Here is a 13,498-nt window from a genome sequence, read left to right as displayed (position 1 = left end):
GAGACTTTTTAAAAGAAAACCTGTGTATTGATCACATGTATACTGAGATAGACCAGAGTGTCACTGATGAAAACTGAATTTTAAGTCTGGGTCACAATTAGGTGTTTGGAGGCCATCCAAGCACAGATACAGACAGTTTGCAAATAACAAACAGGATATTCCCAAGTTTCTTTATAATTTGGTGACTGGAATATATATTGCAGTAGAAACAGTATTATTCTACTATGGTTTTGTTCGCAAGTCAATCTTTAAATTAAATTTAATTCAAAATACAGGTGGGATTTTACAGACTTCAAGATGGAACTAGGGGACACTACATTCAGAGTTCCAACTTGCAACACCAAGCATGGTTAGTTAGAAAAGCACTTGGGTTCAGACTTTCCATGAACCACTTTGCCTTCCTAGGCCTCAGTCTCCTCATTCAAATAAAGGTGTATTCTAGCTCTAAAATCCCATTACTACAAAGCTTAGAATGTAAATGAGTATCATTTCTTCCATTTGTAGAATTGAAGAAGGACACCCTTCCTCTCATATCAGATGGGCAGAGGGAGCTGGTACTTCCTCAGCTGTAAGTTGAGGGTCTCCTGTCAGTGAAAGGAAGCCTTACGGGTGAGGGTGGAGGGTACAAGATATAGAAACAGGGACCACAGACAGTCAGGTCCTAAAAGCTGCTGGGGCTGGACCATGCTACTGGTCTTGGATCAATTCTCATCTCTTCCCGTCTTCTGCTCACCCTATGGAACTGGCTTCTGATTTCCTTCTCTTCTCCCTTCTCCTCTCCTCCACAGCTCCTCTTGCCACCACCACTTACCTATCCTAGAGACTGTGTATAAGAATACTGACACCTTGATAAGGTGGTGGTATTTGGCATGTAAATTTACCTCAATGGGGCCGAGCGTGGTGGCTCAGGCCTGTAATCCCAGCACTTTGGGAGGCTGAGGCAGGCAGATCACCTGAGGTCATGAGTTCGAGACCAGGCTGGCCAACATGGTGAGACCCTGTCTCTACTAAAAATACAAAAAATTAGCCGGGTGTGATGGTGCATGCCTATAATCCCAGCTACTCAGAAGGCTGAGGCAGGAGAATCACTTGAACCCAGGAGGCGGAGGTTGCAGTGAGCTAAGATTGTGCCACTGCACTCCAGCCAGGGCAACAGAGTGAGACTCCATCTCAAAAAAAAAAAAATAATTATTTTTACCTCAGTGGGTTTCAGGTTAACACCTCCTCAGGTAATTTTTTTTTTTTTTTTTTTTTTTGAGACAGGGTCTTATTCTGTCACCTAGGCTGGAGTGTGATGTTGGCTCACTCTCCACCTGGGCTCAAGTGATTCTCTCACTCAGCCTCCTGAGTAACTGGGACTATGTACCACCATGCCTGGTTAATTTTTTTTTTTTTTTTGTATTTTTAGTAGAGATAGGGTTTCACCATGTTGCCCAGGCTGGTCCTTGAACTCCTGGTCTCAAGCAATCAATCTGCCTTGGCCTCTGAAAGTGATTTTTTAAGGATTAAAACAATGATGCACCTGAAGTTCTAGCACAGTATCTGGCACAGAATACACACTCAAATGGCATATGCTATAAGCACTATCATTGCCATTATGATATCCTGGTCAAGCTTCATATCAGGATGACTCAGGACTATCACTAGGGTATAGGGTAAGGTGGCTAAGATTAGGGTATCCATTCTGATTTGCAGCAGTTGTCAGCAGTTAAGTCTTGGAATGAGGAAAGAGGAGAAAGAAATGCAAGCAGCTACACTAGCTGCGAAGAGTGCCTTAGGCCAGCCAGATAGCTGTTTGCATGTAAGAAGAAGTGTTAACCTGGTGCTGCCTGTAGTAACATTAATTTGCTAAGGACGGTTTTGTCACTTCATCTTTTGATACACAACTTCCAAATCAGCAGTGGCCAGTGAAACTTGAGGTAGAGGCTAAAGTCACTCCCTATCAGAGCTACAAAATTCACATTTCCTCTAGGGCCTCACTGAGCACTTGACTGATTCTTAAGCCTTATAATAAGGGCTTGATACAATGAATTATCTGGTTTTGTAGTCTAGAAGAGATTGTAAACTACCAATTTTCATCGGTATGGCTGAGGGCTATTAAAGAAACTGTGCTGATAGCTGAGAACCTGGAGAAGAAAGTAGAAAATAATAGATATGGAATTATATCACTTCATGGAATGACAGTGGGCACTCAGGATGATACACTCGACTTTTTTAAGTAAAAAATTAAGTATCATCCTTTGTATAAAAGGGCAGGGAACAAAGTAGTAATAAATTTTAGAAAGAGAACCATAATACAAGGAACCGAAACTACTCAACAAGGAAACAAATAATCCTATTAAAAATGGGCAAAGGATTTAAATAAACATTTCTCAAAAGAATACATACAAATGGCCAACGGACATATGAAAAAATGCTCAACATCTCTAATCATCAGAAAAATGCAAGTTAAAGCCACAGTGAGATATCACCTTATACCTGTTAGATTGGCTATTATAAAAAAGATGAAAGATAAGTGTTGGCAAAGATGTGGAGAAAAGGCGAACAACTACACTGTTAGTAGTGGCATAAATTAGTAAAGCCATTTTGGAAAACAATTTGGAGATTCCTCAAAAAACTAAAAATAGGCCTGGTTTGGTGGCTCATACCTGTAATCCCAGCATTTTGGGAGGCTGAGGTGGGAGGATTACTTGAGCCCAAGAGTCCAAGGCTCTTCCATCTCTATAACAAATTTAAAAATTAGCTGGGTGTGGGGGCATGCACCTGTGGTCCCAGCTACTTGGGGGGCTGAGGTGGGAGGATCACTTGAGCCCAGGAGTTCAAGGCTGCAGTGGTCACTGATTGCGCCACTACACTTCAGTCTGGGCAAGATGAGATCCTGACTCAAAACAAACAAGCAAACAAACAAAAACAACTAAAAATAGAATTACCATATAATCCAGCCATCACTCTAGGTATTTACCCAAAGGAACTGAAAGCAATATGCTAAAAGAATATTTGCATTCCCATGTTCCCTGCAGCATTATTCATAATACCAGGATATGGAAGCAACCTAAGTGTATACCAATGAATGAATGGATTTTAAAAATATGGTATATATAAACAATGAAATAATATTCAGCTTTAAAAAATAACAGGAAATTCTGTCATTTGTGGCAACATGAATGAACCTGGAGGATATTATGTTACATAAAATAGGCCAGGCACAGAGACACAAATAATATATGATCTCACTTATGTATGGAATCTAAAAAAAGTCAAACTCATAGAAGCAGAGAGTAGAATGGTAGTTACCAGAGGCTGATGGGAGATATGGATAGGAAAAGGGGAAATGTTGGTCAATGGGTACAGTTACAGTTAGGAGGAATAAACTCTGGTGTTCTATTGCACAGCAAAGTGACTGCAGTTAATTATTTATATATATATAAAAATATATATATATTTTAAATATATTTTAAATGTTTTTACCACAAAACAATGATAAATATTTGAGGTGATGGATATGCTAACTATTCTGACTTGTATACATATATCAAAACATCATAGTATACCCCATAAATATAAACAATTATTAATTGTCAATTAAAAATAAAATAAAACTTAAAAGATAACCATAATGCTTCAAAAAAGTTCTCGCTTAGGAAAATATAGAAACTTCATTTATCTGGAAAGTTTATTTAGTTGGATTGCATTACCACCCAACACACTAATTGAATGTAGCATTTTCTGTAGATATAGGTAGGTCTTGTTTAGCTTATACCAACACTAATTATTTAATGGTTTCTCATCATTAATAATTATTAGCTTTTCCTACATTCAAAAAGTTTGGGGTATAATACTGTCTAGGGGATTTGTCTTTAAAAGCAAGACTTTTCTATTTCATTTAGGCACATCAGTAATAAAATTATTAATTCTGGGGGCATACAAACTTCTTTGACTATGAAGAACACAAATTCTGTGTCTATAATGAATCACTGTTTCATTAAAATAAATCTAAAAATGTTTTAGCATTCAATAAATACAGGAAGAGATGCTCAATATCATTAGTCACTAGGGAATATATATTAAAATTGTAGGCTGGGCACAGTGGCTCACGCCTGTAATCCCAGGCCAAGGTGGGCATATTACGAGGTCAGGAGATCGAGACCACTCTGGCTAACAAGGTGAAACCCCATCTCTACCAAAAATACAAAAAATTAGCTGGGCGTGGTGGTGAGTGCCTGTAGTCCCAGCTACTCAGGAGGCTGTGGCAGGAGAATGGCGTGAACCTAGGAGGCGGAGCTTGTAGTGAGCCCAGATTGCGCCACTGCACTCCAGCCTGGGCGACAGAGTGAGACTCCGTCTCAAAAAAAAAAAAAAAAAATTGTAATGAGATATTACCTTACATTCACTAGAATGGCTGTAATAAAAAGAAAAAAACAGGTAACAAGTGGGAGTGAGGATATGGAGGAACTGGAACTGTCATACATTGCTGGGGAATGCAAGGTCATTTTGAGAAACAGCTGGGCAGTTTCTTAAAAAGTTAAACATAAATTTACCATATGACCCAGCAATTCTACTCCTAGGTCTATACCCCAAATAAATAAAAATGTATGTTCACATAGAAACTTGTATATGACTGTTCATAGCAGCATTACTCAAAATTGCCAAAAAGTAGAAACAAATCAAATGTTCATCAACTGATGAATGGGTGAACAAAATGTGATATTCCACACAATGTGGTACCATTATGTAAAAAGTTGAGCAAAGTACCATTACGTGCTACAACATGGGTGAATCTCAAAAACTACTCAAAGAAGTCAAACTCAAAGACCACATACTGTATAATTCCTTTTATATGAAATACACAGAAAAGGCAAACCTTTGGAGATAAAAAGTTGATTAGCAGTTGCCCTGGGCTGGAGGTGGGCAGGGGATCTTTCTGGGGTGGTGAAAATATTCTAAGATTAGACTGTGGTAATGGTCATATAACTGTTACAATTTACTAAAAATCATTAAATTGTACACTGAAAACAAGTGAATTTTATGATATATAACATATTTTAATAAAGCTGTTAAAAATGTTTTGGCATCATCTAAGTGACAGCAAGAAAGTGATTTTGTTACATGTATCAGTGCTTGGTTCTTTTTAATGGCTAACTAGTACTTCATAATGTGGAGTTACTGTAGTTTATTTTAGTTTGTTTATCCATTTGCCAGGTGAGAAATATTTGGGTAGTTTCCAGTTTTTGATGAAAGCAAATAAAGCCATTATAAATATTAATGTGCTTGTATGAATATAAGCTTTCATTTTTGGGGGGCTAAAACCAAGGAGCAGGGTTGCTGGGTTATATGGTGTGTTTATAAGAAACTACCAAACTGTTTTCTACCAGCAGGATATGTGAATTTCAGCTATTGTGCATCTCTACCAGGGCTTGGAACGTCAGAGGTTTTTTGTTTTTGTTTTTTTCCCCCCTTTTAATTTTTAAAGTCATTCTAATGTGTAATGGTAGCTTACTGTGGTTTCAATTTGATTAATTTTAATTTGTGGATCAATTTTTGATATGAGGTGTCTTTTTCATGTGTTTATTTGCCATCTATATATCTTCTTTGCTGAAGATTCTTTTGCCCCTCCTTTAAAAAAATTAATTCTCCAAATATTGTTTTACTTTTATTATTTTTGAGTGCTCTTTATATATTTCAGATCCTAGTCCTTTATTAGATGTGTTTTGAAATATTTTTTCTCAGCCTGTGGCTTTCTTTTAATTTTCTTACAGTAGTGTTCAAACAAGCTAAGTTTTAATAAAGTCCAGTGTATCAATGTTTTCTTTTATGGGTTGTGCTTTTGTTGTCATATCTAAAATATCTTTGCTAACATAAGGTCAGAAAGATTTCCTCCTATATGTTTCTTTTAGATGTTTTATAGTTTTAGGTTTCAAACTTAGGTCCATGATCTATTTTGAGTTAATTTTTTTATATGATGTGATGTAAGGACTGAAACCTTCCCCTTCCTTTTTCGGATATAGATATCCAACTCTTCTAGCACCAATTTTTCCAGCACCATTTGTTGAATGCCAATTTATCTTTATTTTATTTTTTTGAGAGAGGGTCTTGCTCTGGTGGAGTGCAGTGGCACGATCTCAGCTGGAGTGCATTGGCACGATCTCAGTTCATTGCAGCTTCGACCTCCTAGGCTCAAATGATCCTCCCACCTCAGCCTCCCAAGTAGCTGGAATCACAGACACCATGCCACCAAACCTGGCTAATTTTTGTATTTTTTGTAGGGACAAGGTTTCACCAATTTATCTTTAAAGCCTGTTTTGCCATGTTTATTAATCAGGTAAAGCAAAGAACACAGCAGAACAGCTAAGAATACAGTGTAAGCTATGAGCGGAGAGGACAATAAAAGGAGGAAAAACTGTGGGGACCAATTTCTATAGCGAACAAATTATTTTCCAGTGGACAAATCTGGAGGCATTTGACCAATCACTTAGTCCACTGTTTCCTACGTCTGCATTTGGAAGCATCAGTGCAGATGTACTCCTAAGAAGAGATATCACTGAGGACCTTTACTTCCACCTATCTTTGTTATGACATCGGCTCATTTACAGAGCAGGCAGCTTCTCACCAAGACCACTGACTAGCTGTGTTCCTATTTCCAAACAGCATTCTGCCCAGGCTTTCTCTATCTGGAGAAGTATTTACATGTATTATAATTGAGTACTAGTTAAAATACTTAGTAACTCCTGTTCTCACTGAAATTTGCTATTGTTAATGCAAGATAAGGGAGTTGTTGCAAAAACTGAAAGGAGACATTCATACTATCTCTCCAATGAGCTATCTCTCCAATGGCTTCTTTTCAATACAAAAAAGTCTCTGCTTAAATAACTATAATGAGAAACTGATCTTAGATAACTGCTTTCAAAAATGCTGACGCCAAATGCCCTATGCTTTTCACAACACAATTTTGTTAATTTAGGCCTCTACTAGAAACTTAAGACAAGATGGTTTAGATCGTACACATGAGAGTCCATTTCCCCAATTTTTAAAAACATATGTCCTTTCCCTGTATCATAGTAAATCTTCCCTCATCCTAAAACTTTCTTCTCAAACTTTTAGTCTTTTATTAAGAAGGCAAATCCCTTTCCTAAAGTTATCTCTCCATTGAATGGAACGGGTACCACTGAAATTAGTACTCCCCTAGCAGGAAATGTGCCCTAGTCTTGGGACTGGGAAACAACAGTGGCCTCCTGCTCATCCAGTCTGTGCTACTGCATGTTTGGAAGTCTAAAAAATGTCATATACATTTCCTGGTACATTATCAGTAAACATTAGCAAATTAATAAATGTGAAATGTCCAGTGGATAATAAAGATAACTACTCTATTTTTCTTTAATGCATATTTAAGCTTAGTATACTTGCAGTCGTTATCTGTGAATGATCTGCATTAACCATATCCATGATGTTAAAGGAAATAAATAAGGTCTCGATTGATAATTATAAACCTAAAAGTAGAGATCCAATAAACTCAAAGAATTTCACAAAGAAGAGATAATATCAGAGGTAGCTGGCATACTGGAAAGAGTATGACTTAGGAGTTAAAACTTTCCTGTACTTGAATCTGGGCTCTGCCATGGATAAATTATGAAACATGTCTGGCCTTCATGTTTCTTATCTGTAAAATAAATGTTAAAAAAAATCAAGTGCCTTGCTTAATGCCTGACAGGTAAGAGGCACTTATTATCAGCACCCATATGATAATTCTGTTCAACAGCATGATCAACAAAAGCACTGGTCCAACAACTATTGGCTACTTTGCTGGCCTGAGTGAAGGATTCATTCAGTTTGACTAGTTTGGACTTAATAAACTATATGGTAACAGCAATGAGATTACTACACCTCTATAATTCATTAATTCATTCATTCACTCAGAAATATTTACTGAACAACTAGTATGTGCCAGGCAGGGTTCTGAGCTCTGGAGCTACAATGGAATGATGTGACTGAGAGATATTGATATACAGTGAGGTTTTAGGGTTGCATTTGTAGAGCTGGTATCCTTACACTGATATTTATAGATAACATTCAAGTATGTAAGAAGAATGTGGTGATGAAATACCAATTCTAAAAAGAAACAGAAATTTTCAGAAGTATATATTACCGAAATATAAGTCATTCACATTAAAAATATAAATTGAAGAAATAAGCAATTGTTCAAGGGAATAGTATGAAATAACCGCATATATCTGAAAGTGCCAATTTAACAGATTGAGAAGTGAGAGGGATTGGCAATAAGACTTATGCAAAACATGAAATTTTCTAAAAAAAAAGAGGGGGAGACCACATTGCAGATTATCTAGATGATGCTTTTAAGCATAGGTAGATTACATCAGCAACTTTCTAAAATAAAGTACATTAAAAGTAAAATATTTCTTAGAGACAGAAAATATAGCTCCAAAACAGAAGAAAGTGTGTGACTGACAGTAAAGTCCAAAAGAAAAGTGACAGAAAATCGAGAGGAGGGGAGGAGAACCCCATATTTTATGATTCTGTTTATATGAAATGTCTAGAATAGGCAAATCTATGGAGATATAAAGTAGATTTGTGTTTGCCTTGGGCTAGCAGGGGGGAATGGGGAAATCAGGAAAAATCGGGGAAGTTGCTAAAAGGTATGGGATTCTCTATGAGGTGATAAAAATGCTCTTAAATTGATTGTGGTGATGGTTGCACAACTTTGTGAATGGACTAATATACATTTTTTTTTTACTTTGAATGATGAACAATTTGCACAGGCTATGAATTGTATTTCAATTAAGCTTTTTAAAAAACGAGGATTAAGGAATATGTGAATTCCCTTATAATGTGTGGACCTTATTTGAATTCTGATTCAAATAAATAAGCTGTAAAAACAAAATAAAATATTTATGAGACAGTTGGAAAAACTTGGGAGTGAATGGAACAGGGTTAAAAATATATTTGGCGTCATTGGTTTTATTGATGTAATTCAATAGTACACTAGAGAGGCTGTTTTGTAAAGTGGTTTATTGTCATGTACTATAACCATGTTGGGATTAAAATCTCCTTAAATATGTGTAAAATGTATTAAAACCCATCAAATTCCCATCACGTTCTATTTATACATTTCTCATTTAAAACACCCAGGTATGTGTAATATAGCTTAAAATAATGATGTTTTCTTCTGGGAGGCCCAGGTAGGAGGATTGCTTGACCCCCGGAGTTCAAGATCAGCGTGTGCAACACAGTGAGATCCTATCTTACCAAAAAAAATCTTTTTAAAAATTAACTTGGCATGGTGGCATTTGCCTATAACCCCAGCTACTCAAGAGGCTGAGGTGGGAGGACTGCTTGGGCCCAGGAGTTTGAGGCTTTAGTGAGCTATGATTGCATCACTTCACTTCAGCCTGGACGACAGAGTGAAACACTGTCTCTAAAACAAAACAAAAAAAGATGTTTTCTATTTCAGAATGTTTATACCATAAGGTATGTTTCACAACATAAATATCCCACATATAAATATGTTCTAAATAAATAGTTTTCCATTTTGAGCATTTTTATAAGTGAAAAAAGTGTTCAGATTTAGTCAGCAGACAAAACTAAGAAATAGGCATTTATTTTAAGCACTTTAGAATACATTATATTAGTCAACAGATGCTTATCTGATTGCCTTCTCCTAAGGGAGCAAACATAACTGAATTACCATTGCTTTATTAGTCCTCATGAAAGGAAAATCCACTCTACAATAAGGAATGCTGTCAAGAAAACAGTAAAATGTTTTCTTTTTCACTTAAAATTTTAATCTTGTATTTATAGATGTTAATGGGCAATTGGTAATATTATAGTAAAGAACAGGACAAAACAAAACTACAGAATATGTTAACTTCCTGATGACTGCTCAAGCAAAAGCAAAATCTCTCTTACCATCCTGTTGATCCGCACAAAGTCTTCAGGTTTTTTTGCCCAAGGGGGAAGATCAACATCATTTACCACTACTTCATCTTCCCTGACACCAAGATTATATCCATTACTGTTGACAAACATCTCTGGTAGGTAGTAGAACTCTGGAATCAGTTCCTATCAGGAATAAAAATGAAGCATATTAAACCACTTTATAAAAATCAGTTGAATAAAACTATTAACTTATAACTTATTAACTATAAATGGAATAAAATAATTTCTTAAAACCAATATTTTATGAATTAATTCTATTCTATTCTTCATTTAATTTTATTTAAAGATCTGAGAAGATGAAGCATTTCTTGTGAACAATTCACTTGAAAGTTTATGTTTATGATAGATGATATTTTAAAATGTTACCTATTTTCAATCTTATCCTCCCATAAATTAATGAAATGAGTATACAAATTAACAACAGTTCACAATAGCATTAGAAAATATGTAAAGCTATATAAACAAGTTTATGTTGTGTAAAATCTTCGTCTGAAAATTTATGAAGTATCCAAATTAAAAACTAATTGCCAGTATTTGTAATAGATCACATATTTTCTACTTTTCTTTTTAACTATACTGACAATTACAATATGTGGTTTTTATAAAGAGATTCATAGTTTTTTGACTTGATAAATTATTTTTATATCAATCACTGAACACAATAAAAGAGATGATACACAATATGATAAACAGTTTTAAATATTTAATGCATGCCATAGAAATGACAGGTTCTCAATAAATTGGATGCAAAGACAACTTGTGTAACTTGTATGTAAGTGTAGCATAAACAACTGGATTCAAGGAGAACTTGTGTGTGATGTACAGTGTCTAATTTGAGGTTTCTGTTACTTTAGAATAAATCTGATATAGAAATGAACTGATTTTAATACCCTGAAAGTTTTTGTTGTTGTTTTTTAAAAAGTAATTGGGAGAAAATTAAAACAAACTACTGTAGTTTTTATGTGTACCATCCTGATCATCTTTTTTCAAATACCAAGATAGGGTTGTGAAGCTACACATGTATTTGTGTAATATGATCAACATTGATGGCATAGCATCTGAAATTTAAATCTCACTGTCATCTTTTCTAGGGATGCATAGAAAAAATTAAGACCACCACATACTGAGGTCTTCAAATAAACTGGATCCCTAACTTTCTAGAAAAAGCATATATAAAATCTTTCTTTTCACGAGTTTTCCTGCTAAAACTGATATATCTGTTTTAAGTGGGCGTTCATTTTAGCAATGCTCTGTGTGAAACCGACCATTACCCTTATGATGATCACTGTGAGCCATAAGAAAAATATAAATGTTCATTTTCTCCAGCATTGTGGGTGCATCAACAGGTCCATATAAATGATTTTTCTGGATAAATGGAGCTTTGCTTTTTAAGAATCTCAGTTTTCTTCTATTTAAATAGAAATCTTTCTAAAATCCTTTACATATTTCTCTGACATTTACTTATGCATATAGTAAAGGTTTTTAGTACCAGAAACTGTGATGTGTACTCAGGAAACAAAAAATGAACAAGACATGGCCTTACTGTCAAGTAATTCATAGTCTGGCCTATGGGGCATATGTAGAACCAGATGGTTATAATACACAATAGCAGCTGTGGAAGAAGGGAGCAGGGAGGAAAGAGCAGGGGATTCTGAGCAAGTCAGGAGAGACTTCGATGGAGATGGGACATTGGAGTTGGAGCATGGCTAAGATGAAAACCAGAAAAGGGGGCCCGGCACCCTCAGGGAGTTATATGGAGTGGTGAGAAACTGAGCACGACAGGAGAACAGGGTATATCGTGGGTAGATCAAGACAAGGGAGGGATGAGATGGTGGGAGGTATATGAGGCCAGACGGATGAGAAAAGTTTTATGAAGGAGATGCTGTTTGGATTTTGTCTTATTGGTTTAGAAATTTTAAAAAAGAGTTTTTAACACAGTCAAATTTGTTTTATAGCAAGACACTGGGTGACAAAGTAAAGGAGAGATTGGAGAATGGGGAGATGTGGTGTATATGCATGTGTAGGGAGGAGAAAGAGAGAAGGGCAACTGCTAAGTGTGGAGAGAAAGGGGTCCTACTGTGGAACTTTATCAAAGAGGGGAAATCTACAACAGAGCTAAAGAGAGGGAATTAGATGGCTCACACTAAGAGCCAAATGTGTATCAACAATAAACTATGTGCAAGACCTCAAGGCCACAACGAAAAAGGAAAAGAGAATTCTAGTGGAATTAATACAAATTAATATAATTTTTCAATGACTCCAATATGAACGGGGAAATGGAGAAGAGGCTGAAAAGAAAAACCATACGGTAGAAAACACATGTTTATTTGCCAAAAATCATACAGTTTAATTGAAGGACAAGACGGGCTAAAGGACGCTTCAGCAGTGACTATTCTATCAGCAATGACTATCAGGAGTTTGATTGCCAGGCTGGGCAAACATGACAGTATTTATGAGTCACGGAAGGAGCAGTTTGGTATGATTGCTGACAGGAGAGTAGAAGAATCACTGCTGTTCTCATGTATTGGCACCCAATCAGAAATGCATACTATTATCTTATGACTTCAGTGTATTAATGTAAAATACATAGTTTCTTCTGCTCTTACTTTCACTCTTTGGGAAAACATGAGGAATTAGTAAAAGGTGCAGAGAAGGCAAAGACGATTGCTATTTGCATATGTCCTGGTCTTCATGTGACACAATAGCAGTAACACCCTAAAGGGTCCAAAGTGGGAAGGAACATAAGCTTGTGCAGCTGCTCGGCTGGGAGTGTGATTTATATGTACTAGACTCACACAAATCAGGTGTTTCCCTTAGTGCCTTTCATCAGTTATTTGTGCTCATGTCCTATCTCTATAATGAGGCTATAGAAGCTTCCTTGAGGGCAGAGAGGAACGTATATATCTACATGCATATAGCAAAATCTATTTAGTTTTATTTAAACAACTCAAATAGTCTTAATTTATCTTATACCATCTTGGCACTCTATAATTTTTTCATATATTATTTCCCATTCTTTCCTGTATAAAATATGTGGTCGCTATTAACCTACTTACCACCACAATGCAATTTCACTGAAAGTCATTAAATTAGGTTCACAAAGGCGCAAGAAACATAGGATGTCATATTTATTAATGTGAATAAAATTTGGGAAAATGCAACTTTAGTATGAATAAGATCTGGGCAAACGCAAAGTTTTGAGCCCATTTTGTGAGGTTTATGTTTTGTTGGATCCTTCGTAGCTCTCGGTGCTATATTTAATATAGCGTGCAGCAGGTGCTCATTTAATATTAAACTATTAAAGATATTGGATGAAGTTATTTTAATAAGACTGGAAATCTTCTGGGGAATATGCAGATGGTCAGAAACATGCCTCAAGATGGGGAAAGAGTGAATGAAGAACTTTATTAAATAAAAGGAAAGGGATATAAACCCTGACATGAAATCTGCCTTTTAAGGGGAAACTTTTCTGTTTAAAAAATGTTATCTTGCTTATTCAAGTTACATTTAAAAGGCTCAAAAGTATAAAATAGCTCAATTTAAATACAGA

General features: G+C 35.9%; 1 protein-coding gene across 10 annotated transcripts in view; it reads right to left on the bottom strand.

Moving 5' to 3' along the window:
• The window catches only part of NBEA (neurobeachin), a 731,576-nt gene that overhangs the window by 57,016 nt on the left and 661,062 nt on the right, over positions 1 to 13,498 (bottom strand). For all 10 annotated transcript variants that reach the window (XM_055244143.2, XM_055244145.2, XM_063619313.1 and 7 more), the window contains one exon: positions 9,919 to 10,071. In XM_055244143.2, the coding sequence (XP_055100118.2) occupies positions 9,919 to 10,071 (153 nt within the window). The remainder of the gene's footprint in view (positions 1 to 9,918; positions 10,072 to 13,498) is intronic.

Source organism: Symphalangus syndactylus, chromosome 15, assembly GCF_028878055.3.
Source record: "Symphalangus syndactylus isolate Jambi chromosome 15, NHGRI_mSymSyn1-v2.1_pri, whole genome shotgun sequence".
NCBI lineage: Eukaryota > Metazoa > Chordata > Mammalia > Primates > Hylobatidae > Symphalangus > Symphalangus syndactylus.
This window is presented reverse-complemented; position numbering and strand designations above follow the sequence as displayed.